This window comes from Phaethon aethereus (assembly GCF_964289735.1).
Source record: "Phaethon aethereus genome assembly, chromosome: 10".
NCBI classification, from domain to species: Eukaryota; Metazoa; Chordata; class Aves; order Phaethontiformes; family Phaethontidae; genus Phaethon; species Phaethon aethereus.
The window spans coordinates 2122293-2150090 of NC_138586.1; the positions used below are offsets into that span (position 1 = coordinate 2122293).

Here is a 27798-nt window from a genome sequence, read left to right on the forward strand (position 1 = left end):
ATCTCACAAGCATTTGTGAGTGCTCCTTTTGGGATAGCTACTGGGTACTTACAGTGCCTAAAGAATGCTTGAGGTTACAATAGGAAACAGAGATTAAAAATAGTTTTTATCCATGCTCACTGATGGTCCTAGGATGAACAACCAGGCATTCGCTTAGCGTGGGAGGGATCTCCCTTAGCCAAGTGAGATAGAGTTAGAAATCATCTGACAGAGAGGTGAGGGAGGTCGCATGTTACCCTCTGCCTGTGAATACTCTCATGTTTGATGTTGGCTGTGCTGCAAAATCAGATTATCCAAGGAAAAACAGTTTTCAATATACTTTTCTTCCCTGGGTAATGTATCGGTCAACCTTTCACATTTCACTCCCAAGGATTTGTATGGTTTTGCTGTGTTTGGGGTTTTCAGCGTCAAGAGCGTAATGTTAAAGTCTAAACTGAAATTAAGAATAAAGTCTTGCAATTAGAAATGCTGCAGTGAGGCCCTGGACAGAAGGTCTGTCCTCACTCGGGGCTCTGTCTAGGGGCTATCTTTAGCCTGGTGACTCTATGCTCTTGAGTCTTGCTGTAGTCAACTTGAGTTGGCAATAAGTAATCGAGGGCAGGAACCTAATGTCAGATGCAACATGTCACTTCCCAGGAGGAGCCTTTCTCCCTTGGTTTACGGGGGGAGGATGTTGTGCTAAGACCTATTTGCAGCTCTGCAGAAGGCAACAGGCTCTCTGCTAATTCTGGAGTATTATCACTCTAGCATCTTAGCTTAAACCATGCCAGAGGATCTATGGAAGGATGCTGCACCAGGTTCCGCACCAGGTTCCTCACCCCAGCCAGGCAGCAGTGGTAGCTTCACAAAGAAAATGGCAGGGACAGCCACGGTACTGACGCTCTTTCCTGAGCCTTTATACATCGTTCTGCAGAACAGAGCCTGCCAAGCTGTTTGTTCCTCTGCAGAGCTTTGCTATGGTAATGACATGGTTGGTGCAAGTACTTGTTTTAATTTTATGACCCTTGTAGCCCTAGAGCAGGACCAAAATAATTTAGCAGAGAAGAGGAGAATTTTATTTTAGGCCTGGACATTGTAATTTGAGCTATGCAATCAGAGCACATTAGCCTCAGCAAGACTTGGTCCAGCAGCGTGGATCTCCCATCCCACTCTGGGCAGGTTTTACAGCATGCCACAGAGTACTACCTCAGAGAGATGTTCTTCAAGTCTGAGGGTTTTTATATAAAGGGCAGAGTAGCTGTGAAAAACTTTTCTTGAGGAGTGCTAGACAGGTATTGATGAAAGCCATAAAATGGAAATGAAATACATTAAAATGGTGAACATTCACATAGCACACTAAGAAGGAAAAGCACTGCAACTAAGCTACATGGCGTATTTAAACAATGCTTTTCTATGGGATGCCAACATCGGGTTAACTTTGCCCTCCCCAGAACCAGATAGCACCTGCCTGTGCTTCAAAACTCCTGCGACCAAGAGCTTACCAGGCAGTAAGAGACCTGCACACAATGTTCCAGAAGACTTTGTGCAAGCTAAACAGTATCTACCTGCAGCCCGGGTTTCCCTGGCACCACTGACTGGTGTGAATGAGAATCCAAAGCTAAACAAACGTTAGGGTGCAGGATTGGGGAAAATGAGGGTATGCCTGCTTCTCTCCGCAGGAAGCTGCTTGCAGCATCCGGATGCCTTCTTAAAGCCACAAGTCTCCTCAAATATATAAAACAACTATGAAAGTGGAGTAGTCTCCTCATCCAACATGTCCCGGGGCTGTCCTCTGCCTTGCCTCCAAAAAATGAAGCCTCACTCTAAAGGGACCATGGGAGGCTAAAAATTTTGCAAGGCATCATCCTGCCAGTTCTGGCATTCAGGTGTCCTGATGTGGCACAACCTAACCGGTTCCCCCACTCCTCTCTCAGTTTTGCCCTCAAACTCTTTTTTCCCAGTCCACTTAGCTTTGGCTCTGGTGTGCCAGAAAGGGTACATGCTGTGTTTATATAAACCCTCTGTCACCTGGCAGCAGTGATCAAATACGTGAGTGGCAGAGGAATTTCTCCTCCTGTCCTCCATGGGGTAGAAAAGCACTGAAACTACACTTTGCTTATTCTTTTCTTCAGCTCCTGAAGCCAAAATAAACTGGGAAAGAAGTAGCTCAGAAGTATAAACAGGATAATTGAAAAATACTTTTCTTTCTTTTAGCAAAACCAGTCCTAAATATTATAAAAGCCCAAGGACTGCATTGCTTTCCGGGCACACTGGCAGCTCAGGTTTAATGCCAGCTGCCTGGCACTGCACTCCAGACCCCTCTGACAGTGTCACGCTTGCTCCGGAGAGGTAAAATTCTGGCCTGTTCAAAAGGCAAGTTTGAGACATCAGCTAAGCCCCCCTAAGCCCTAAGAACAACTGAAGGCACATGAGGAAAGAAAGAAAGGATTATTTCAAACCCCAGGATTTTTGAAGTCGAAGCAACACCTGGCTGAAGTCACAGTATAAACAGCCCAGAGCAGATCATGGTAGTAGCTGCGTCCCAGGAGAGCTACACAGGACCCAGCCAACCTCACTAGCAAGTTAAATGACACTTGACAGACATATTCAAAGCTGTTGGCCATTTTCTGGATTGTTTTTGCAAAGCTCAGCACATGGTCTTAAGAGACTGAAATACCTCAGCACCATGAAATAACACATGCCAAAGCTCAGCCCATGCTTGGTGTCAACTGGGTGTTTCTAGGAAGTGGAGGGGACTCGGAGTCAAGTGGAAGGGTGTTACTTACCTGATAGTGTCTCCTCCTGCAGAGTTTGGGGCTTTTTCTGTTGATTCTTTGCGAAGTGGGATGCTGCACCCTGCACGTGTCATCCTGAATGTGTTTAGGAATAATGGTACTTCTTAAAAGAAACGCGGAAACTGCAGGGCTGGAACCCACTGGCTATTTTTCTTCCACAGCATTACATGCAACAGCAGTTTTTAGGTAGGGCCATGCTAAATAATGTCAGAGAGGTGCACAGGAGGGAGTTGGTGTTGGCCAGACTCCAACTTCTTGCTCTGCAAAGGACTTTGGAGATAGAGCTAGTGTCATCAGTTATGTAAAACTGGGGGGGGCGGGGGGATAGCTCTGATGCTGAAGCAATGGTCAGGACTAGTTTAAAGTCTCAGCTAGAGGTCTACAGGAAGGGTCAGTATGCCTTCGAAGGGAGTCCAGCAACACACTGTCTGGGCAGGATCCCCTTTGGGAAAGATTCTCTGGTGCCGTGAGATTAGCTGGCCTCCGCCGAGTTATTGATGGGAATTTGAATGGCTCATGGAGGAAGCCAGACTCTCCAAAGTGGGAGTGATTCGCTTTCCACACTGAGAGAATATGCCAGGCTAAGAGCATTTTACTCAAGTCCAGCAAAAAAGAGATGAGAGATGGGAGGTGGGAGGCAAGAAAATCACTGTTTCATCCAGTTGAAAAGTTAAACCCTGATGTTTCTCTTTTTGCTAGATATGTTATCTTCACTATTCTGCTGAGAATAATGCCTCTGTTTTAAGCCCAGATAAAGATTTCTGGCTTATCAAGTTCAAGGCAAAGGAGAAGGTACAGATTTGAAGAGCAGGAGGGGAAAGAAAACATATAGCTTTAATGTCAGAGCTTTGGAAATTGAGATACTTAACTAAGTCTGTTTTCTCCTTTCCTTGATTATGTTACTTTGAATTTGGACAAGGAGACCAGCCTGGCCAACCTCACTTCTGTTTCTTCTCAGTTTCACTTTCTGAAAACTATATTGTCATAGATGTACACGCAGATATGCGTCTCATGGAGGACAGTTTCACATTCAGAAGACATTTCCTGAGCCAGGAGATGATGATGAGGGAGACCTTTATCACTGCTGTCATTAAAGACCATTGTCATCAGAGACCTGACAAACCTTGTCACACTAGCACTGATGATGGTGTCCCAGACACCACTGCACATTCCCCTTGGAACGCTGCACCAGTATCCAGCCACGATGCCCACAAAGCACGCAGCTCGCTGTTTGGTTCAAATGCGGTATTTGGGAGTGGTGCTTTGGAGTAGAGCAGGCTTCTGATTTGCTTTTAATATAGCAGATGCTGCACAGTTGTGAAGCGAAGAGTTGCTCCCCAAAATTATACTTTTCTTTCCTCCCATTGATTAAAACATAACTTATGAGCTCACACATCAAACTATTTCCCAAAGACCTGACTCCTTCCAGTTTTATACGTGTGTAAAATCCTTTTGAAATTAATCTGTTCTCCTAAAACTGCAATAATTCAGTAATAATCTAGCTCTAAATGAAAGGAGAGACAGACTATTAGCAGAAATGCAGGTGCTCAATGTCAGAAAAGAAAGAGGTGGATAAAGGAAACTACAAACAAAGTAATGGCATCTCACAACTAAGTCCACACTCAACTGAATTGCATCTGTATAAATGCAAGCGCTGTGTGGGCCCCCAAATTAGGAACTATTTACAAAACAAAAAGCTTGCCTCAACGGTATTGTGCCTCTTCTAACCATACTGAATAGCCTGCCTAATCATGATTTCTTCTTTATTTGGGTCAGGTCTTGCTGAGGAAGAATTATTTGAGAAACCAACGCTAAGCATTGCAAAAGACCACATTGTCATCTTACCAGGGGACACCCTAAAAATAAAATGCAGGTAAGGATTGCTCCAGCAATGCTGGATTTCCGTGGTTGTATTGATTGCCTTGGCACAGTACAGCTTCTGGCAAGGGTAGAGCAAAGACCGCTGCACAGCCAGCTGGGAACCGGTGCTGTTTACCCTCGCATGGATTTCTGCGTGGAGGAGAATTTGTCGGGCTGTAATAGAGCAGGGAGGAAAGTCTCAGGTCAACATTCAGCTTGGCCGGATTCTTTATGCTGTAAAGGGGCCCAAGCAAAATCCTGAGTCAGCACATGGGAAAGCGTACGGGAGGGGGATGTACCATGCTTAAGGACATGGCTGGAAAATACTCATCTGAAAATAGATTCAGATTCAACTCCTCTGCAGCTAAAATCACTCTTTCAGTCTGTGTCCATAAGTAAATGACAAACAGGATCACCAGGGCATGTCATCGGCTCTTTGCATATATATATATGAGCTTAAACTTCCTAACCTCAAATACCATCTAGCCTATAAGATGACAGTTAAATAAACAGCAGTTAGTATGTGTACATTGAAAGACCCGACCTGTTTAAACATATCACAGTCATAAAAAAACTCGTAAAAACCCAGACTGCTGATATTGTAAATTATGCCAGTTCTTGTCACAGTGTGTGAAAACTAGCCATGCAAGAAAGAAGGGAAATTTTGGCAATGACATGTGTTTACAGGGAGATGATCCTCTGGAAATGGGGGATATAGCGTTTGGTCACAGCTGACTGGCACACAACTATATACAATACAAAGAGTCAGAGCACTTTCTGCTGTCTCAAACATACATCAGCTTGTTTGGTCACACAAAAGGCCTCAGACTGAGATCTACATAGGCATCACTTGTTCTGAGTGTGATTTATATGCCAAACTACTGTGCGAGGTTGTTTTTTAATTTCTTCTGAGAGTGTTGTAGGAGAGAAGGCTTAAGGTAATACAAGCTATCACAGTTTCTCTTACACACACAGAGATTATTTTTACACCTTCTTGGAAAAGTCTCCTTGACTGTAGCCACTACATGGAAGGTTTCTTGCAACAGAATTTACTGGAAACAATAAGAAAAAGCAGTGGGAAGGTGAATCTAAGCTGCAGTTTATGCTGACACATATGTCCTTTCTGATTTTTGTCCTAGTCTATTTAATTCATTGTTATAGTGAAAGATTAATTGACTCATACTGTGTAAATTTGTGATGTCTTCTGGAGTGTAAGGCAGTTTTCTTGCAAATACCTCCAGCTAGCCCTGTGGCTTATGAGGTCAAAACAACCTTAGAGTGGTATTTTTAGCTTGGCAAGCAGCAAGCGTGATGGCAATAAAGTTAAAACAGTCCTTTAAAATCTAGATGCAGTGCTTCATAAAACGCGTTACGCGGACACGAGTTTGGTGTAGTGCTCCAGGCCAATTAAATCCATCCTTTTCAGCAGTTATCCATTCTTTTTAATGCCTCCTTAATCTGCATGAACATCCTATTTTTCTCATATCACCAGATGAATAAATAGATGAAGAAATTATTAGCACTTCATTCCCAAATTGCTTTATGGATGCAAAGCAATAAATCCACACGACAGGTCTGAGAAACAGAAAAGTATGTTAGCATGCTGCCGTGCTAGCATGGGGACAGGCGCCCGGAGCACTTCAGTTCCTGGGCTCAGGCCACACAAAAGCTGGGAATAGAAGCTAGAGGTGTGATTTCGGCACATCAGGTGCGCGAGTCCCTGTATCAGGTCCTTTGCAGATGCCTGTCACCCTGCCTCCTCTTTCACGCCAGCATCCGCACACTCACGGATTAGCTCCGACTGGCCCAAAGGGAGCTCTGAAGTCCTTCATCCTCCCGGGGCATTAGGGCTGTCTGGAGCACAGCACGACCGAGCAGGTAGCTGCTGAAGACTGCGGTAACTCTGCGTGAACATCCCTTCTCCCTTAAACTCCATTCATTTGAGGTTCTTGGCCAGGATTTCCTGATTTTTGGCAGCTTGGCCAAAGCTACTGCTGCAACTCCCCTCTGCCAGATCTGTGAAAATCCAAAAGCAATAGCCGAAGTCTTCATCTTCCACCAGCATAAAACATGCAGGAGGAAGAAGTGGGCACATGCAAGGAAGCACAGGCGTGTGAAATCCCTGACCTGCTCTGCAGAGCCACTGTTGCAGATTTCCAGCCCTGATGGACACCAGACTGGGTGACGGTAGAGGGGCAGGGACATGATGAGATGCTTGGAGTTGAGTGTCTGAATGTGAAGTGGCATTGTTCCATATTCCAGGCCAGGAGTCCCATTTCTTGACAGAGGTGGACGTTATGTCATTAATGACGTTAGTAAGGTAGGGAAAGAACACCGGGGAAGGACCTCCGTGTCAAAAAATAATCCAGTGCTCTGAAGGACAGGAAGCTGGTGTGACGGATGAGGTGGGGTTGTCCAAGTGAACTGTGCATCCAAAAACGAGGGTGAGGCTGCTCACCAGAAAGGATATTCACACTTCTCCCAGTGCCCTTGTTCAGCTACGTGCTGGGAATAACCTCGAGAGTTCAGCCCCGTGTCTGCATCATCTTCAGGAAGGCGACAAAAGGACGGGCAGAAACAGGGGCCAAGAGGATGTTTGTTTAAGTGTCACTGAATTTGCTGGCAAACGCGTCCCCTTATTGCACCTACTGCACCGCTACAAAGCCACTGGCACAGAAAGAGTAGTTAAGAGACATTAGATAACTGGCAACTTCACACAGCTTGCTTGTTAGATGCATTTGGTATTAGCAACTGGATACTGAGTCGATGTGTCTAGACTGGATTTTTCCCTGGCAGCACTCAGCTGGAGAAATCCAGAGGTTCTTACTCCTTCCTCAGCTCAGCAAATGCCATTGGGTCAATGGGAATTCGCTGAGAAGGGGTGAGTCAACCCCCTGTCCTTTCGAAGAGTGGCTTCTCTCTGCAAACACAGACAGAACTGCCTCTCTCTAATATTAACTTCTTGCCCCCAAAAATCTATGGACGATTACCCCCATGCCCTACCAGTTTCCACATGACCACCAAACCCCAATCTGATACAAAAAGACCACAATCTTAATCTCATAAGCATGTATAGCACATACTAGCACATCACCAGATCCCTCAAAGTGCAGCTCAAGCAGAAGAGAGCTCCAAGAGCTCCTGCTGCCATGGTGTGGCCTGATCTTTCCAGCACAACAGGACGAGTGCAAACCAGTTGCCTGTTACCGAGCTAACTTAGATCGGCTGAAAGCTCTCTCTGAGTCCTGCAACAGGTTACAAAAAGGCCTTGCTTTCTTTTACCCTTCTAGCTTTATGTTCTGACTGGCGTGACAAGGTGAATTGAAAAAAAAAATGTCTTGAGCAGATATTCTAAGATTTTTAATCTGATTAGTTCCAGACCCTTCACAAAAATCAAGACTGAGTCACTGCTGATTAAGCAAGAAAGGTGATGCAAAATTACATAAATGTTCTCTCTCCGTGCAGCCTTAGTATAAGAAAATATAAGTTAATTTAGCTGTTAAAATATGCAAAGTCCTCAGCTTGGAAGAAACATATAATTTTATCTAGTGCTTTTTAATGTTTGAAGTGGCTAGAATATAGTGTTATAAAAACAAACTCACGATAAGGAAGTCTGTTAAAATAAAAATTAAACTTTCCTCCAGGAGCTAGCTTGCTACAGTTCCCATAGACTATTTCAGGAATCTCCCCTGCTCTGAGGAAGAGTGTGGCATGATCCATCTTAATTTCCTATGTGTGGAAACACAAACACCCAGCAACCTTCATTATTCATTTGCAAATGACAAGAGTAGGAACACTGGGAATAACAGTTGGTCAGAAGGAAGCCCAAATTTTGCCTGAAGTCATGACTCTATCTTTAATTTTGGTGTGTTGTGTTGACAGGGGAGCATCTTCTGTAAGCTGGCTTTTGAGGGGGGACCAGAAGGAAGACCCCCGAGTGCACATAAGTAATTGTCGCAATAACACAAGGCAAAGCTGCAGCATGCTTGTCATCAAGAAAGTCATAGCTAATGACACTGGTTACTTCACCTGCATTCATGATGACTCCCCATCTAATGAGGATCTCATGGCCAAGATCTATGTGTTTGTTAAAGGTAAGAATTTCATTTGGGGTTTTTGTTATGGCTTTTTGGTACCATAAGCTGTGTTCAGCTAGGGGATCTGTGCCAGGCAGAACAAGCAATGCAGTTCAGATGCTTTCACAAACCCCACCTGCCCCCTGGCCCAGCACTGGAGCAAGCACCAGCTTTGACATTTTGAAGAGGCTGGATATACTTGGATTTTCATGACAGCTGAATTCACAGGGACATAGATGTGAGAACCAGAAATTACCTATCTTGTTCAATTCCGGGACTTGAAAACTAGATTTTCCCATCTAGTTTAGTGTTCCAAATAACTGATACACTGATTTCTTTAAATCTCTTTTCTTTTTAAGACTAAATTTTTTTATCCTAAAGGGTTTTGCTGTCACAGTGCTTTATCTAAGATTCATCCTGAATACCCAAGTCCTCTCTCTTTCCCTTCCTCCCCAGGCATGAAACTCCCCAACAACATTCTTTGTAATGCCTCTCCCTCGTACAGATTTGTATACTGCTTTGTCCTTCACATCTGAGAGACATACTTAGCAAAGCTGGATGACTGCATTATGCATATTTTATTGTAAAAAATGGCCCATTGCTCATTTGAGCTCATTTTTGAGCTGCCTCTCCCTCATGTGGCAGAATCATTGAGTTCATATCCAATAATAAGTGGAAGCAGAAACTGCAGAGGAGCATGGTCCTCTGTGATTAAGTGAACATAACATGCTGAAGAACCATTCCATTGACATGAATTCCTTTTTAGAAGAATATTCCCAAAAAATGCTGATTTTTTTTCAAACCTACTTGACAAATGCATTACTAAACCACTGAATCATCTTGGATGTTCCAAGCTGAGATTGTGAGTAGTCAGATAAAGGAGCTGACTTTTAGTGTCTTGAATAGGGGATGACATGAACTCTATTGGTGCTGAATAGGCTTACTATTCAGTTCCCCACAAATACTCATGAAAATTAATTAATTTCATTTTTCTAGTAAATGCTAAAATGCGATTCTTTGAATCCTCTTACTAAAACAAATGCTAGAGTGGCGATGAGTTTGTCTGACACTATTTGAATAGTTTAGCAAACTTACAGAAAACACGTGTATTTGCTGGACAGCTCTGGTAGTCTCATGCTATTGCTAATGATGGCGAAACCACCACGAGGGGCGGCTTCCATCCCAAGGGGACTGCGATACACCCACACAGCTAAATTCAACTTCTGCACTACTAGGTGAACACACCTGTCCGATTCACGTGGGTGACATTTTCCTGTCTCTTTATGTCTGTTGAAAATAGTCCCTTTCTGCCCTTATCCTGCTCTCCCAGCAAGTCTTCCTCTTATCGGAAAGTAGCTTTTTGGTGTTACTTTTTAGTTCCTGCAGTCATTTTTTTCTCCCTTTCTATTTCCTTTTTCTGATTTTTTCTTGTTACTCTAAGGCCTGGTCGCTTTATCCACCCTAGTTCTTGTGCTGAGCTGTTTCCTTTTCTCATTACACACTGCTCAGATGCCCCACGACTACGATTGTTACCAGCGCAATGCCTACGCTTCAGGAAACGGTGCATTGAAAACTCAATTCTCTATCCTGATTCAGTGCCCTGGCTGGTTACTCAGCCCTTCATTACTCTATGGCGGGAGCACGTGCAGGAAATGTTATGGATCTTTTGGGACCGCCTGAGTATTTTCCTTAGGAAAATGTCTCAAGTTATGAAGTTATGAAATGCTTGCCGGCGATGCACTTGGAACAGTGCTAATCTAAAAAAATTGCAGGATGTCCTCTCGCTCGCCTGAGCCTGCTGTGCCAAGGTTCCCCTGAAAAACAGTGCTGGATGGCTGTTTTCTCTAAATCACCCTCCAAGATTGTCCTCTCTCAGGTGCAATTTAATAGCGTTATATGCCCTCCCTGCTCTAAAAGCTCTTACTCGGACTCCCGTGCTTTAAAAGTTACTGAAGGAAAAGTGGCTAGAAAATGAACCAGGTTGTACTAGGCACTCCGTGGGTGCAGTAGCGGGAAAGGCAAGTCAGTGGGGCCCCCTCTGGTCCGTGTCCTTGCGAGCCAGCGGCTCACCCACCCCAAAGCAGAGCTCTGCCACAGCAGGACAGTCTGTAAGCTTGCAAGTGCCCGCTGGGATCTGGCCTGCCGGTCTGAGGAAGCTGCTTGGCCCCAGTGAAATGAACCTCTTTATACCTCAGCATGGATGCTGTCCTCAGGGCATGCTCTTCCTCCCATTCAGTTCCTGTGTATATTTATTGAAAGCCAGCAGGCTGTTTTGGGGACAAGAAAGTTGTTCTTTGGTGAGTGCTCTACAAATCGTGGCGTTGAGCAAGGTATTCAGAATGTACTTATGATTTTCATCGATATTTAAACACGCCTGTTTAAGGAAGTTGGTCCGACAGTGTCTGGGCATCACTGAGAAACCCACCCGTTGTCTCAAAGTGAAGAAACTCACAGCTCCCGGTGACTGCCAGACCAGGGAGAGGTCCAAAAGACATCTCTTTGGACATTTTGTGGAGAGAACTAGTCCTCAGCAGGGTGTTTATGAGACTGAGCCAGGTGGAGTGAGAAAATGTTGATCCAGACCCCGAAGGCTGGAGATTCCTCTGAGGTTACAAGCCATTATTGCCAAAAAAGGAAGGGGAATGGTATTTTTTTCCTTCATTCCTGGCCTGCTGCTTGACACCGAAATGAGAACATGATTGTATCGGAAGCCCTGCTTATTGGCTATTATTTCCTGTGCTTGCTTCTGTTTTTACAGCCTCCCTGGTGGAGTTTCTAAGCTCTGTCAGAATCTGGCATTCAGCAGCTCTCTCCCCTGGTGCAATTGAGCCGTGACCCCTGCACATCAGTCAGATCATAAGGGACCCGAAGGCGGCAAGGTCAGCCGCCATGCCTCAGCTGTGCACCGACAGTCTGGAGGGAGAACTCAGGATCTTAATCCTGAATAATTCTTCCCGAGGCCTTTTCTGCTTCCCGCTGCAGCTGCAAGTCCCAAGGATCGTAATTAAAAAAGCAACACGACCCCCTTCTCCTGTTGCCCATCTCCTTGTTGAAAATATAACGTAGCTTAGGGCTGGAACAGAAATCACTGGGCGTTTTTTAACTGTGTTAAATTTAACTTCATTGCAACTCCGAGGGATAATCTCTGCAGCGAGACGCGGCGTCTGGTCGAACACAGTGCTGCAGTGCTGAACGGGAAGCGCAGCCAAGCAGCGCTCTCGCGGCTGCTGTCAGAGACCAGGGTGCATGGGGGAAGCCCACCCTCAGTCCACAGAATGTTCTGTCTCTGCTGAGCCAGCTCTTGACCCGTAGCAGTAAAGACAAGTCTTCACCACAAACTATCTGCCCACGTAGGAGCCCACGTCAGAAAGTCTCACGTGGACGGCACTTCCACCGCAAACGCTGCCAAAGCCAGCTAGCCAATGTCATTTGCTTCTGCCTATCTATCTCCTGCAGTTGCCCTTCCCAGCCAAATGGATACCTCCCTGTGAGGAACACACTCATTTATTTCAACCTTTGGGATCCCTGTGCCAAAGGAAAGGGCAGGCCGTCTATTTTGTGTTACAATATAGAGAGCCCTCTCTACCATGTTTCCTAGGGCGCATATAAAATTTAACATGGCTTAGAGAAGGAGGAAAAAAAGGACAAATCAAGCAAAGATTCACTCTGCCTTCCCAAAGGGCTCTCCCAGGCCCCAGCCTAGACAGCAGTCAGGACTTGCAGCTCGCAGCTAGTTGAAATACTGTCAGCAAAGCAGCTGTCTCGAAGTAAGATAGTCCTCAGGGCGTCAGCTGGAAGAGCTCGCTGTACCAGCAGAAACGCTGCCTCAGCGTTTGCAGTCCTCAGCGCCAGGTAGCGGTACGGGATTTGCTACATCCTTTCGTACCACTCCGTCAATGCATCAGTAAGAAGGAGCATGAGCTCAATTCTGTTTTGCTTCCTTCCATCAGCAACTTGTCCAACGTTGTTACTGTGGTAAATGGAACTGGTCACATCTTGCCAAATAGTGACTAGAAGAGTTCATCCAAGTTTCCAAGCTGTGCTTTGGTTCCCATCCACACCCCCCAATAGTACTGCTTTGCCAGCTCTGTAGGGCTAAAGGAGACAATCTCCTCCTCGCAGACATGGGGCGAGCAGGCCAGCAACAGACATCCTCTATTATTTTTTACGCAAAGCAGGGCTGTTATTCTGTTTCTTGAAATAATTATGTCCAAGATAGGGCTGGCTCTCAAATAACTACTTCAGAAACACATGGGTGGTCAGGCCACCTCCTCTGACCAAGATACTGTAATTGGCACAAAACGACGTATATGAGCCCAAAACGGTGTATGTGAGCCCAATGCATCAGCATTGGCTGCCACACAAGGGTCCAAGTACGCTGGGGTAGAATCACCAATTCCTGTTTGTGCCTAGTGTGGTTCACTCTTTGAACACATAGGTTGGTCAATATTTTAACAGTGTCTTCCCACCCAGAGCACTTCAGCTGCTGGTGTTTCACCATCTCAGTGTTACCGTGAGTCGGGAACGTGGCAGGATTGAGGGAGAATTTTGTTTCCATACACTTGGTTTTCAGCACTGATGATCACAGGAACACAGTGTAACTGCAAGATGCCCCTGCAGAGAATTTGAGTTCTGGCTCCTTTTAAAGTTCCTGTGGATACCATCAAGCACCAGCACTGTAGGCTCGGGCCATAGCGCAGTCCTGTAGGAGTCCAGAACACAAGAACTGGCAATTCTGAAAATTTGAAGCAAGATGGACTTTTATATGGGAGCACGAGTCCTGTTAAGGCTATTCTGAAGGAAAAAGGGGGATGCATCCAAGCAGCTTGTCCTGTGAGAGTATGCAACTCACTGCTTGTCAGCTCCAGCAGCAAGGCATCCCCAAGGAAGGGTATGAGCTCTCCCTTGCCATTGCAAAGAATGAGGAGAGATGGTACCAGTACTGCCACAGTCTCTTCTTTATCAAACGGTACAGCCTGGAGATATGAAGCCCCATCTTCTTCATCCCTTCCCCACCAAGAGAAATCTAAAGAGGACAGAACTGCATGAAAGCACCCCTCACATGAGATCATAGTTTGGTTCTGATGTTCTTTGAAGCTGATTTCTGCCTCCTTAATTCTCTTGACAGTTTACAGAGATAATCTGCATGTGAGAAGCAGAAATGCAGGGTGAGGGTGACAGCCCTGAACTTTGGCTTTGACTTGCTTTCCAGAAGATACTACCAGTGAGAACAGAGTTGGAGCTGAATTTCTTCTTTCTTTCACGCTGGAGACACTGAGACAGCTACACTTGCTGCCAGACACTCAGCAAGCTGAGATAGGCAAATGCTGTCCAGTCTGCTCAGTGTGGAGCCCAGCAGATAAGCTGGCTGTCTCACACAGACTGGTGAAAGGGTTTGGCACCATATCCTTGTTAACAGTGTTTAGGGCCACGTGACGTGAGAAGATAGGCTATGTCGCTGTGCAGAGCCCTCTCTGTTGTTCCTCAAGTATTAAGGGCTGGATGCAGAAGAAAAGTAAGATGCTTTCAATTCTGAATCAAGACATTCAGTATGTTCAAATCATATCCTAAAGGGTCACTTTTAAGTGGAGGAGCCTTGTAAGATACGATGAGTGAGCAGTGTAAGTTCCTGGCACTAAGTCAGTGACAGCACTTGACATCCCAGCAGGAAGAGGTAGTGATCCCCCCTTCTCATTGATAAAGAACTTCTAAATGAAAGCCTGACAGCCAAAATCACACACACATTTCCCCCACTTCTTATTCACTCAGTAATTGCTAATTGCTGAGCCTTACCCACGGTCTGTGGCTGGCAGCAGCTAGTGTAGGAGACCTGTTCTTAATGATGGGACTTCAGGTAAAGCTGGTGAATATTTTCTACAAAGTCTATGCCTGCCTAAAATCTAATGTTGTGGGGAGTCAGAATTTATTAATTCTTCTGATGCTTGAAACATAATTTCAGCCAAAGTATGGAAACTTGCTTTTTTAAAAAACGAAATCTTTCCCTGTTGGCTTTTATTTGTTTGGCAATGAGAAGCATTTTGCTTCCACAGTTTTTGAAGTAACGCTTTTTAAAGTAATATTTTTCTCTCTAAATATTCCTGTGTTTCTAACAGTAATCTCCGGGGGAAGAATGTATTTCATTTGACCAAAACAGAATGCTTCATGTTGACTCAGAATGGCTTCTGGGGGTTTTGCAGTCACTTTTGTTTTGCCTAAAGAGAAAATACTCTGTTTTCTGTGTAATCTAAACATTCCACAACCAATTCTTTTCATTGGCCTGCCAAACTGAAAAGTCCTCTATTTTCAAAGATCCAGTTTCAAAACAAGTGACTTTATAGAAGTTACTCCTGTACCTAGAAGAAGCTTTGATGGGTTACCAGGAGGAATACAGCAGATTGGGCAATTTCCTTGTAAAGCTTTCCAAAGTACTCTGACCAAAGTGTCACTTAAGTCCTAATGATCCTAATAATGCAAAGAAGAGATTATAAACCTCCTCTCAGTGTTTTTGACCTTGATGAAGACAAACTTCATGGGGATTATGTCAAAACATGAACTTAAAGAACCTGTGAAACTCTGCACAGGCTTCCCAGCTGAGGTATGACTGAATGAAGAAAATAAATAGTGAGGTTGAAGAGAATTATCTTTAGCAGGAACAAAGTGAGAAGCAAAATAAGAATGTTCAGGAATTTCACAGACGTGAACAGCCGTGGATGACTGTCCTCAAAGGCCATTTAGTGCTTATCATCTGTGTGGGCTGATGGATAATATCTGAAGGGGGAGGTGATGTTATCTCCACAGCTTTAGATATGATACAAATATCATGAGACAAATTGCCATCACAGTGTATGAAACATGAACAGAAATGAAAAGCACCCAAAAGCCTGTACAAAATCCTGTGTGTGTGTCTCAGGAGGATGTTTCAAACACGCAGGCAGGTGATACAAAGCTGCCAAGTAAAGAGCTGTAGGAGGGAGCCTGAGTCTACAACAGGCTGAGTGCCGGGGTGCAAGGCTGGGGGCTTTCAAGTCCCTCAGCTTCATCAGCTGGTGGGACAGGGCCGAGAGCCCTCTGGAGAGCGGGATTCAAACGGCGAGTGAGCACGACGTACCAACAGAGCTCCACCGCTTCCCGGTGGGTAGTCACCTATATGACAGATAACGCTAAACAAAAGAACAGATGTCACTGCCAGGCGCAGGAGTCCCGTATCTCTGTCTGCATGCTGTCACTGCGGAGACTCGCGGGGGGAACTGCGCGTTCCCCGGGCAATTGCTATTACACCGCTGAGTTAAAAGGGACCCTCCCTAAGCTCATCTCAAGCAGCAATTAATCTCCACCTAGACAGAATGAGAATTTAAACGTGAAGGGCTTCACTGCCTGAAGGTAAACAATGTTCTTGTAGGCACTTGACCTTTGAGTTGCTTTTGCGTACGGCACGCTCGATTTTTCTGGCTGGCTCTGTCGCTGCGGCCGGACTGCAGGCCCCCTTCCCCTCGGCTGTCCCGCTGCCTCAGCTTCCTTCGCTTGGCCGTTCGTGCTCCCTCCCGCGCCGTGCAGGGTAAACAGTAACACCCTGGCCTGGCTGCGGTTTCCTGCAAACTTCCACTGACCTGGAGAGCTAGCCAGCCAGTCTGAGACCCAAGGGAAGGGGCTGTCCCTCGCCTTGGAGCCGGTGCTGCAGCTGAGAGGTCCCTAGCGTGCTACAGCTCCTGTCTTTCTCCACATGTACGGAGCTTTGCAGCCCACAGTAAATTAGCCATTTTAATTATCCCATGGGAATTGACGGGTGTTTTTTATGGGTAAGATTCACAGGGCATATTACCTTCCCAACTCAGGAGCAGCAGATGTGCCAAGCTACAGGGAAATACCCTATTTTCATGAAGTGTTTCTTTGCTGAGAATTCTTCCGCTCCGAGTTCGGTGCTGGTTACTGCAGAGATGACACCTGCACTTCCCATGCCCCAGCTCTCCAAATTGCAATAGTTGAGTGCAATTGATTTACACCATCTGGAATTAGAGATCTTCCTTGAGGCTAAGGTTATCATTTTTAAAGAAAAGTGACCCTGTCCCTTTTGTCTCAAGTTCTGTCTCTGAGAGCCTTTTTTACAAGGAGTTAACTGATTGCTGATTAACTTAAGGTGGTGAACATGTTTGCAAAGCTGGCAGTGACACTCCCGATGTTCCAGCAGATCATTTTTCCACGCCACAGGCAGTCCGAACTACTTAGGAGTTTCATGAAGGATTTGGGGTTTTGTCTGCACAAACCATAACAAAGGTATCAGCTGGCAGTTGATTAGTTCCCTATTCAATATTTATACTTTGTCATTTTGTTAAGATCCAAAGCTGAGCCACTTTACATTTGCTTATCTGCTCAGTGAACAGTCCAGCTGCCTGGAAAAGCACTCTTGCTCAGAGCGTCTCCTTCCCAATGCAAGCGGGAAGCGTAAGCGCGCTTGCTCCTGCCTACGTGGGGTTTTAGAGCCGGTGGAGTTGGAGCAGCAGCAGACCGCAGGACCCATGGAGGTTTGCTCTGTTGCTTGGTACTTTTTAGCACTTGATGATATTGTGTTTTCTTTTGCACAGAGTTTCACAGTTAGGGAGGAAAAAAAGCCTCTGTGGCCACACTGGGTTATTTAGTGAGTGCTTGACCTTCACCTGCAACTGCCTTTCGCTTCCATGCCAGGGCCACTTTCCACTGATGGCCAAAGCCCTAAGCTCGTGTTTAAGGTCTCCTGTCAGAACTGTAGTAGTTTGGCCCTCCAAGTAGCTGACACATTAGCATCTTCACTTCAGGAGCTGCTCACACAGCTATCCTGTCCCGTTTAAGAGCTCCAGGGCTGCAGATTGGAACAGGGAGGAAGGGAGGCCTTTGGTAGACAGAGAACTCTCTTTAGGCTAAGGCTATAAACTGGACAAAGCACTGAGATAACACAAATTACAGCCATCTGCTTACTGCACAGGGCTCCAGGCAACCTGACTTGCTGTAGGAAAGAGAAGGACCCATAAAATATAAACCCCTTTTCTCTTTTTTTCAAAACAGAGTCAGAATAATGCACGTGAGACCTGACATCTACCGGAGACTGTAACAATCCGTTGCAGTTCAAGCCATCCTCTCCTTTCCCAACCCAATCTTTATAACCCAGAAACTGCCTTTTGCTGTTGTTAATTGCACAGTGATTTTAAAACACTATCTAGATTTCAAGTACTGACGGTAGAAGGCTAGATTTATATATTTTGGCTTCCAATTCAGATTGTAGCCTGTGATCTGGGATAGTGTAATTCTAGCTACTGGCAAGACATATGGCAATTCAGGTGCAGGCTGCTATTAAATATCAATTAGGAATGAAATATAGCTTCTGTTATATGCACTGTAAATTCATGCTTCCCGTTTAGGTGTTCTTCAGTAGTTTAGTACCACCATGATGAGTATCTGTCCTATTTAGAGCTGAAAAAAGTAGATTATTTTTAGGCCTGCTGTGAATCTGAAAATTTGGTAGAGGTCAGTCTTGGAGGTAGGGAGAGATGATGGAGGAGAATGGGGTCAAATAATTATTTTTTTCCCTGAACAGGAAATATTTTTGAAAATTTTCCTCTGTTTTGACTAAGATATTTCAATCATTGCATAATTCAATATTTTCTGACATTTTAGGATTATTTAACTTCTGCTTAACTGCCTTCGTTTGATTTATGTTACTTTTTAAACAAACAGTGCTATTCTGAAATTCCCTTTAAAAACACTGGCACAAATATTTTTAAATTCAGTGTTCCCATCTTTTCAGTCAAAACAATTAGTCAAAATCTGATCCAGATTTGTGAATAGTTTGGTATCAAGAAGCTCCTTTTTTCACAGCAACTTTCCTCTTGGCCTATATTCTTGTCCTAGTCCCCTGGCACGTGGCATGTTAGTTTTTCTCTCTTTTTCTACATAGGACTAAAAAAAGACATGAATACACTTCCCCTGACACTTTTCTGCACTCCCAGTGTTTGTTGGAAATACACAAAAATCTACTTTCTCTACTTTTTCCTATAACAAATAATCCAAGGATCTTCTTTCAATAATCCAGGGTCTTCTTTTAAGCAGAAAGGCCTTTCACCATTTGCACAAGCTTTAAAATTGGCTATAAAAATATCATCAGTTGATACCTCCAAGTATTTTTTAGCTGGAGAGCAAGACTGCAGAGGTATTAAGCAGCACTAATGCTCAGGGACAAATACTAAACACATTTTTGTAATGTGACTCAATAGAAGAATTTAGCAGACCTGTTTGGGAAAGTGGATAAGATACTGGACTGAGTATAAATATTTCCTATTAGTTCTAGGGATTGGAACAAGCTACAAAGCTATGGTCTAGAGATCAGGTTTCTCAGCTCAAGGCTTGATTAGAACCAGTGCCTGCCTAACCAGAAAGTTCCAATGTGATCTGAAGCTTCCTAAATGTGGGGAGAACACAGGTCTAATTTTTTTATTCTAATTAATCTCTCTTACATAATGTTTCTTGCAATGCCCTTTCTCCAAAGTACATGTTTTTTTATAGACCGACACAGTCAGAATAAATCAGTGGCACGGAATAAAAGCTGACATGAAAAAACATTACTAGAAATTATAGACATCATCCAAATTTCTGGTCTTTATCTTCTGTTTTCCCGCCTCATGTGCAGTGCTACTGATCAGCTTCTTGTCAGAGCTCCCACATTAATCACACACCTCTTGTGCTTGCACGGTGACCCAGGTGCTTTTGTGAAACATCATTGCACCACGTGTGATCTTTCTGATACACACAAGGAGCTCCTACCAACATTTGCTCTCGTCCCGATGAGCCTGCGGTACCTTTTGTCTGCTAAGAATCCTATTTCCAGTTCTCAGAGCTAAAATGAAACTATTGAAAATACAAAAGGCAACAGTCCCACTCCCCTGTCTCAGTCCCTGCCATTCACCATTCAGGTTTCTTGAGTGAAACTGGTTTGGGTTGTGGGGTGAAGGAACTCCAGCTCTGCACCGAGCCAATTCTTTGAAGATTAATTCCAAGTGACAGCACTTACGTATTTTCATGACATTCCTCAAGCAAAGACTGTTGTCATTAGCCAGGAAATGAACATTGATATCCCCAAATGAATGACCTGGTCCCAGATGAGTTACCAGTCGTCGGGAAATAAAGACAAAGCGAGTGAGATAAACCAACTCTGCGTTTGCCTTTGACAGTGGAGCTGCGGAAGAGCAAGTCCAAATCTCACACTCCATGTTCAAACTGTTCAGCCACTCACCAATAAGCATAGTTATGTAACTTAGATGTAGAACACTTTTCACCCAGAAAAATTAACATAAATAAGCACTTCACCTACTGTTTAATTACAGATCCTCCAGCATGGACTACACAGCTCCCTGCTAGGGTTCAAAGGATGAACACTTACAACACAATGTTTTAAATTGAAAAATGGATCACCACTGATTTGAAGCAAAAGACTGTTTGCCAGGGATGGAGTACTGGGAAAGGAGAAATTCTCAAGGGTTTCACGATTTCAGGCTCTTTGTTGGGAGTGGCCAAAATGGCCAACACCCAGAAAGGGATACTTGGAATTTTTAAAACTCTATGTACAGGGATTTTTTCCTTACTAGCTAAAAATGTTAGAGAAATATTTTACCATCTTTTCATGGAGATTTTAGAACATTCCCAGTTTTGCCAACAGATGAAGGAGGGAGAGTGGCCTGATACAGTAATGCAAGGATTAATGGGATGAATAGATAGCGTTACTCCAACACGCTGCGACCGGGGCTTTCTTCAATCACAGAACAGCTGCCACAACAGCCTTAGACGTAAAACGAGAGCACGCATTTAGGTGAAAGGATTGGGCCAGCTGGCCTGACACACTGGTGCTAAACCAAGACGATCACACCGTTCAGGCTCTTAAACACAGCCTGTGGCTTTGATTTGTGCATTTGAGGAGCGTCTTATCACAGATGAGGGTATACGCAGCCTTTATTGGAGATACTTTTGCACCGTGCTGCAGAGTCAGAGCAATGCGTGCTAAACAGAGGGGCCGTAAGACAGGAAAGATGCTGGCAGTGCTGCGACAGGGTTTGGCGCCAGCAGCCGTACGGGTCAGGGGCTGCCCCGCCAGACAACCGTCCAGCACTGCCCGCCCGAGCAGCTGCTCCTCCGGCTCGGTGGCCACCTCTGGCTCGGCTCTCCTTGCCTCTCGGCTGTGGAGCGTGGGAGGGCTCCCCAAGATCTAGAAGAAGCATTGCCATCTTGATTGGGTAATGCATGGACTTTTTCATGTATTTGCACAGAAATGTCCCATTCTGGGCAATTTCTGGATGAACCGTGGGGCTAGATCCACCAAGCAATAAGTAACTGATTTTTTTTCTCTATTAAAAACCCATTAATACTACATCAGGAATTAGAGAGGAAATATGACATGAGGATACAAGGGTTGTTCAGGAAGTACATTAATGATCTTCAGCAAGAAGATACTTTCCCTCATTATACGACACAGGAGAACTTGTTGCCTACACTATAGGTGTTTCCCATAAGTGTTTGGCCATTGTTGAAGGCCTCCTACCGGTCCATAGCGATGGATGTGTCAGCCTCAGCCGACTGCACACACTACCCATTTGGCCCCTTCGGGAGTAGTTAAGCATTCTTTTGAAAACTGATTTTAATTTCCTCATAGCACATCCTTTTTTAAAGTACTGACAGAAAACTTTAGAGCACATTTTTGCAACCTAGATTGTTCATGAACCTTTCAAGTCAGCTATTTCCCATCCTTTAGGTGAAGCCATTTGTAGATGAAATACAATTAAGTATGTGGAGGCAGGTCCCAGGCAGGGGGTAGGCAGGTTGAGGTTATTGTACAGGGTGTACATCCTTTCCTGTCAACAGTATAATCCGAACCAAAAGCGGTTGATTGCCTACACTGCGTGGTGTAGTTGGTATTGCATTAGCTGAATGGTATTTGAAACTTTATACCATAAGAATATCAAGTCAAAGAATGCTTTTTAGAAAAATCTTGAAGCTTTTAGGATTTCACAAACATTATTTTAATTTTCTGATGACCTATTCATACAATGAAAAATCAGTGAATGAGATGCAGAGGCTTTCTTAACTTAAACTGCCTCAGATTTTTATTTATTTCTATTGTACATGTATATCCAGCCTGATTTATTGTGGCAGATCTGTAGAAAATCCCACAGTTGCCCAAGAGTGTGACCAAGTTACTTCACTGTTCGGATAAACAGATTATTCTTGCCTGGCTTTGAATGTCATGGGTCTATGTTCCTTTTTTGCGTGCTTTCTGCAGTATTCTAAAGATTCTCATTTACAGAAAGAAGCTTTTTTCTTTCAGTAGATTTATCTTAACTGCGGTAAACCTATTGTAACACTTAACTGCTGTGGAATTCAGGAGTGCCGCGATATAACATCACCTATGAAAGAAATTCAGAGCACAGGGGAAAGAACTACCTCAAGTGCCGTGAAGACCTGTGCAGCTGATTTATTAACTTCATTTTTACAGCCAGGGGATGGATAAGAAAAGGAGTTGTTACAAGATTACACCACAAACTGGTAGAATAGGGCTAGCAATGGAGTGTTCCCATTCTTGGTCATTGGCTATAATCCCTAGATGATGCTGGCATTTGCAAACAGGCAAGATGTGACTGGGTGTCTTGTCACACGCTAGAGTGGGCTGTCTGTGGGCAATTAGCAACTCAGGTTACAGTGCTCTTCTGAGCACTGACCAGTAAAGGAGTGGTTTTGCAAATCAGTGTTCTTTCCCCTGCAGACTACAGAAATCCATTTGTGGAGATTCACCCAGAACATCCTGAAATAATCTACATTTTAGATGCTAAGAAAACGGTTGTTGTCCCTTGCCGAGTTACCTCGCCAGATATCAAACCTAAGCTTACCCAGGTAAGTGATTGTTTCAGAGAAATTCAATCAATTCAGAGGTCTGGGCTGCCAAGGCAAGGGGTAAAAATACAAAATGAAATGTATGAAGTTAGGTAAGTTTCAGGAAAAAAATAGCAAAGACACTGAAAATCCAGTAGCACAGTCCTGCTCTTGCAATGTATTACTATTGAACTGTGTACAAGAGTGTTTTGGGGATTAGGGCTGAGTTTATCACATATTTTTCTCATCTTGTGGCTTGATGTTCCTCCCTAAATTGTCAAAGATAGATGACAAGACACTATTTTTCTTCAAAATTCTTTGTAAAATACCTGGCTATTAGCTACCGTCATGAAAGCTTATCTCTTTTATGCCTTGTGCCTCCTCAAGAACAGATGCCCATTTCTGCTTGGTTTCATAAATCTAAACCAGGTTTCAGCCTTGGAAATAGACAGCTACAGATTCCATCCCTTCGGCAGCAGTTACATCTGAATGTCAAAGTTACAGAATGGTCTGTGGAGGCCAAGGCCATTTGGTAGAACAGAAGAGGAGATTTAAGGTCTGGGGCTTCCTCAGTCAATGGAGACCTAGTCACTCATGTAAAGGGCTTTAGAATTGCCCTGCAGAGAAGCCTATCACAGAGTGAGGAACAGAACAGAGGTCTCCTGGCTCCAATCCTGCCTTTTACCGAAGAGGTTTTGTGTCTTTCCATTCCCCTGCTAGGCTGACTGCGTGAGCTGTCCTGCTGGGAGCGAGAGCCCGTCCTCTGCCTCTGCCCTGCTCCACGGCTGTTCTGGAGGGGCTGTGAGAGATGAGGTCGCTCTGCTGGGTATGGTGTGATAGCGGAGCATACGCAGACAGGCTGATGCCGTGCTGGTGGAGCGGTCCGAGGACCTCTGCTCCTCTTAGCAGTTAGAAGTCTTAGTATTAGATGTCTCCTCCTGGGAGACAAGCAATGAAACCATGGAGCCCTGAGACAGTGCTCCGGCTCCTGCTGAGACCCATGGCAAATTTCCAGTAGACGTGCAGAGGGACAGCACTGGCCTTATTGCTTTAGCAGATCTCTATTTTTAAGTCTTGTCAGTAGGGATTAAAAGGCAGGGAATAAGACTCCTCTCCAGTTATAGCTTATCACTTTAGTCCGGGTAAGTGTTATCACCCTCTCCTCTTTGGCTATAAAAATGAAACATCCCCATCTTATTTTAGCCTACTTCAACCAAATTCATTGCTGGAGTACTGCTGCTGACTTCGGCACAGTCACGTGAGCCTAAACCTGCCCTTGGAATCTCGACCAAGCAGACCTCGACATTTATCCCCTCATTTATAGGCAGCCCTGCTCTCCCTGCTTGTCAGCTAAATTCTCCCCCGGTAATTTCTTCGAACACAAACTGAAGTCCTTTACCTTGCTGCAAGCTGCTGCTGGAATGAAATTTCCACTGAAATCTCCCTTTTGAATTGCAAAGAAAATTGTCCCCAAAAGATTTTTCCCCCTCAAGGGAGAGGAGCTGGACCGCGGGGCAGGGCTGTAGATGTTGAGTGCCGCTCCCCAGAGGAACCCTCCTGAGGCTGTGAGCTACTCAAGGGGACACGCTTTGGGAGGTGTGCGTTGGCTTCGGGAGCCGCCAGCCCCAGGCTCCATCTACGGAAAGTCACCGCTTGTTTTGCCCTGTCTGGGAATTTCATAGCGCCGTGTGGAGCCGAGGTGGCGGCTTCCTGTGCAAAGAGGAAGCGGGGTGGGAGAGGGGTGGAGGTAAGGATGGGGGAGGAGAGGTGAATAAGGGGATCAGACAAATTTAGAACATCCTCTTCTTCCAAATTTAATCTCCAATAGACAACAAACTTCAAAGGGAGGAAAGCCACTGTGATTTCCTTCAAGCAGAATTGACGCTTTTTGTTTGACTGTTTAAATATATATTTTTTAATATTTTATGAAGGCGTTTACTATGTGTGTAGTGTTGAAAAGAGCCTCCTGAGTAGGGTTATTTTTTCTTTCCCCTTCCCCTGGCCATCGGGGAGCAGAGCTGCCAAACCATGAAGTTCAACTTTATCACATTTTATTATTCTTGTAGAAAATGTACTTTTTTCCACCGTAAATTAAGTTCCTTATGTTACCATTATACTTTAAAATCGTTGCACTCTCCGGCCTTTAAATATGTATGGGGAAAGGTACCTCTTGCTAATACTAAACAGATCCCAACTAACTCTACATATCATTTTTGTTATTAATAAACCCATGCTAAGATGCACGATTCAAACTTTTAATTTTGCTTAACATGATTTTAATTCTGGGCTAAAAAAAAGCATTTTCAGTCTTGTCAGATCTGTTTAGTCACCGATCTGGTTCAGTGTGCATTTGCCACTTCCAGCTTTGACCTTCATGGGTGTTAAAGCACGATTAAGCCTCAGGTTTCAGATGTCTTTTTGTGATTCTCCTGAATTTTCCTGATGGTTCTGAACAGAGATGCCACAGCTTGGTTACTTTGAAAGTATTTACATGAAATCCGTGTTTCCTACTACTCTGAGAAGAGAACCACTGTTCCAAAAGAAAGCCGTCACTGCCCCACAGCCATAATTCCTTTGTCTTTGATCTGTACTGAATATGTAATAACAGACGACCTAAAACAATGCCAACCTGATCAACTATGTATTCATATGAGAGGTATGAGCATCAGCTCTCAAAGCCTGGAGCTGAAATTTTTTCGGAACAAGAGTATTATTTAAACTGAATCCTATTTAAACCACACTGCCATACAAGACTACTGTTTGTTTGGAGACAGAAAAATAAATTGCATGCTCCATAACAGCAAGAATAAGAGCAAAACTCTGAAATCATTGGAGAAATTCCCACTTGCGGTCCCTAGTGCAGCTCTTCCCTTGGTTAGCTCCAAAAGCTAAAAGGTAGCTCTGAAAAGGAAAACGTTAATTCGCCAGAATATGGTAAGAAGGAGGGAGAAGCACTGTGGAAATAAAGTTAGTTTTCATGTGGCAACTGTAGGTACACTGAGGTTTCCCCAGACCCTTCATTTTTCAGTCAAAAGTGACCTCAACACTCCTGCAGCACACCCGCAGTCCTAACGAGCCTTCCTGTGTCCTGCTGGAAAAGTCAGACCTACAGCCTGTGCTTCCATTCACCTGCCTGCAGACAGGCTGAAATGGGTGAACTTCAGCAATCTTTTACAGAATCCTGAGTGATTTGTCTGCATTTAATTTCACGTATTTCTTTTGTACATTATAATCCAGGATTTTCAAAATGCTTGGAAAGTAAATTGCATTTTCTCTAGCTAATAGACAATTTCCCTGTGTGTTAATAATAATAAAAAACTAATTTTTCATAATTAACTAATTATTCCCACCAGCAAAAGATAACCTGCCTGTCATTGGTGCTGTCCAAGGGTATACAGAGGGTTCATTCTTATTAAATTAATTTCTGCTCTAGTTTGTTTTCCATATTTGCCTTTTATATCCTCACTTCTTCCTCATAAGCAGAACTTACAGATACTGAACTATAGATACTTACAGATTTTTCAAGAATCTCAGCACATTACAAGTGTTAATGAATTTAGGACAAAAAGTCCCCTTATTTCTGCCATCCTGTGATTTACCATCTCAAGTCATCCGCCCTGCTTGAGTGCCTAGTGGAAATCAATAGGCTGCTTTGAAAGGGTCTCATCCCTTTCTATGATATAGAGAGAATCTGATGACTAGCCATAGACCATAGCTTACAGATGACTGCCATCAGGTGAGCTACTGACATGAATAATTCCTATTTTTGGGGGTCTAGCTTCACATGTATTTTTGAAGTACCGTGAGATCCCAGGAAAACACCTGGTAGCTGCATGTAGCATTAGGAGAAGCAAATTTTCTTCTTAAACACTTCCAAAAAGATTACCTTACAAAATTCATATAAGATAGACATAATTATTTCCAGTAAAGAGATGAGGGAAATGGGACCTACAGTGGGTAAGATCTGAGAGGACCGGGGCTACTGAATCAAAAGCCCCAGTTATGATAGCCAAGTTTTGGATTTCAAAGAAAGACAGTCATACCTTAGGGAGGAATTTTCTACTTGCTTATGTTGATGTTGCTTGAGATATGTGTGGAATGAGACCACCAACCACTCTGAAAGGTCAAATATCTACCCTGCCTCTAAAGCAGAACAGCCTTGGCTGACTGCCTCTATGGTCTGAGGGGAAAGGGAATGTCTCACAAGCCTCCTAACGGTCTGTTCTCTTTCAGTATCCTTATTCTGTAGAGATGAACTTCAAGAGAATGGTGTGGGACCCAAGAAGAGGATTTGTCATCCCCTCTCATTCTTTTGTTTACTCTGGAGTACTCATATGCACTGCAAATGTCAATGGAAGTGTGTTCACCTCCTATTACCTAGCACAGAGATTGGGTGAGTGACTACTGTACGCCAAGGAGTGACCGCAATGTTTCTATTTCATAGCTAAGCTCCTGGGTATTATTTCTTGGTTAGGCTCGATTATATTTGATATATCTTATTGGTATGTATCTGTAGCAAGTCCAAGCTGGAAGGCTAAAAGCAAACTCATTCTTCTTCTTTTTTCCCATTCAACAGAACTTGGATTTGATTCACTCCTGGTTTTGAAAAATTGCCAAGTGTTGAGGTGGTACAAAATAGGAGTATTTTATTCAAACCCCACCAAAGGCTTTGTTTGCTTAGATTGAGCTATATTAACATTAAAACAACTGCTGGTTTAGGATAAACCAAACAGTAGCTTCCTTTTTGCTTCTGGTCATTAAACATACAAGATCATGATATAAAAATCTCATTAAACTGCTAATTCAAATCTTTGGGTTTTTAATGTAGTTTCTCTTGGTGACTTACTATGCCCTTTCCCTTCTATTTACAGTTGAACTCCATCTCAGAATTAAAATCTGAATTTGAAGCAACTAAACATTAAATTTTTGGGTGCTGGGAATTTATTTGAAGCCAATTAGATTTTTTTTTTCCTTTGTTTTCAATGTATGTTCTTTCTCTCCTCATATATTATGTTTTTGACAGAGGAGAGTTTATTGTGACTTCATTCCCATTAGATCATGGCATCCTTCTATACAATTAGCACTCAACTTTAAACAACAGAACTTGTAAATTTGTATGGCAGCCAAATAAAAGTCCTGTAAATCTCTCTCTCTCTCTCTTTTTCTTCATTGTTGGAGTAATTATTTTTTAGTAGAATCATGAATGC

The 27798-nt window shown here is 43.9% G+C and overlaps 1 protein-coding gene across 1 annotated transcript in view; it reads left to right on the top strand.

Moving 5' to 3' along the window:
• Nucleotides 1-27798, top strand: part of LOC309408425 (vascular endothelial growth factor receptor kdr-like) — a gene marked incomplete at its 3' end in the record, with an annotated part of 133623 nt that overhangs the window by 31454 nt on the left and 74371 nt on the right. Inside the window, exons 2-5 of the mRNA XM_082004241.1 lie at nucleotides 4551-4647; nucleotides 8517-8728; nucleotides 22485-22612; nucleotides 26825-26984. Of these exons, the coding sequence (XP_081860367.1) occupies nucleotides 4551-4647; nucleotides 8517-8728; nucleotides 22485-22612; nucleotides 26825-26984 (597 nt within the window). The remainder of the gene's footprint in view (nucleotides 1-4550; nucleotides 4648-8516; nucleotides 8729-22484; nucleotides 22613-26824; nucleotides 26985-27798) is intronic.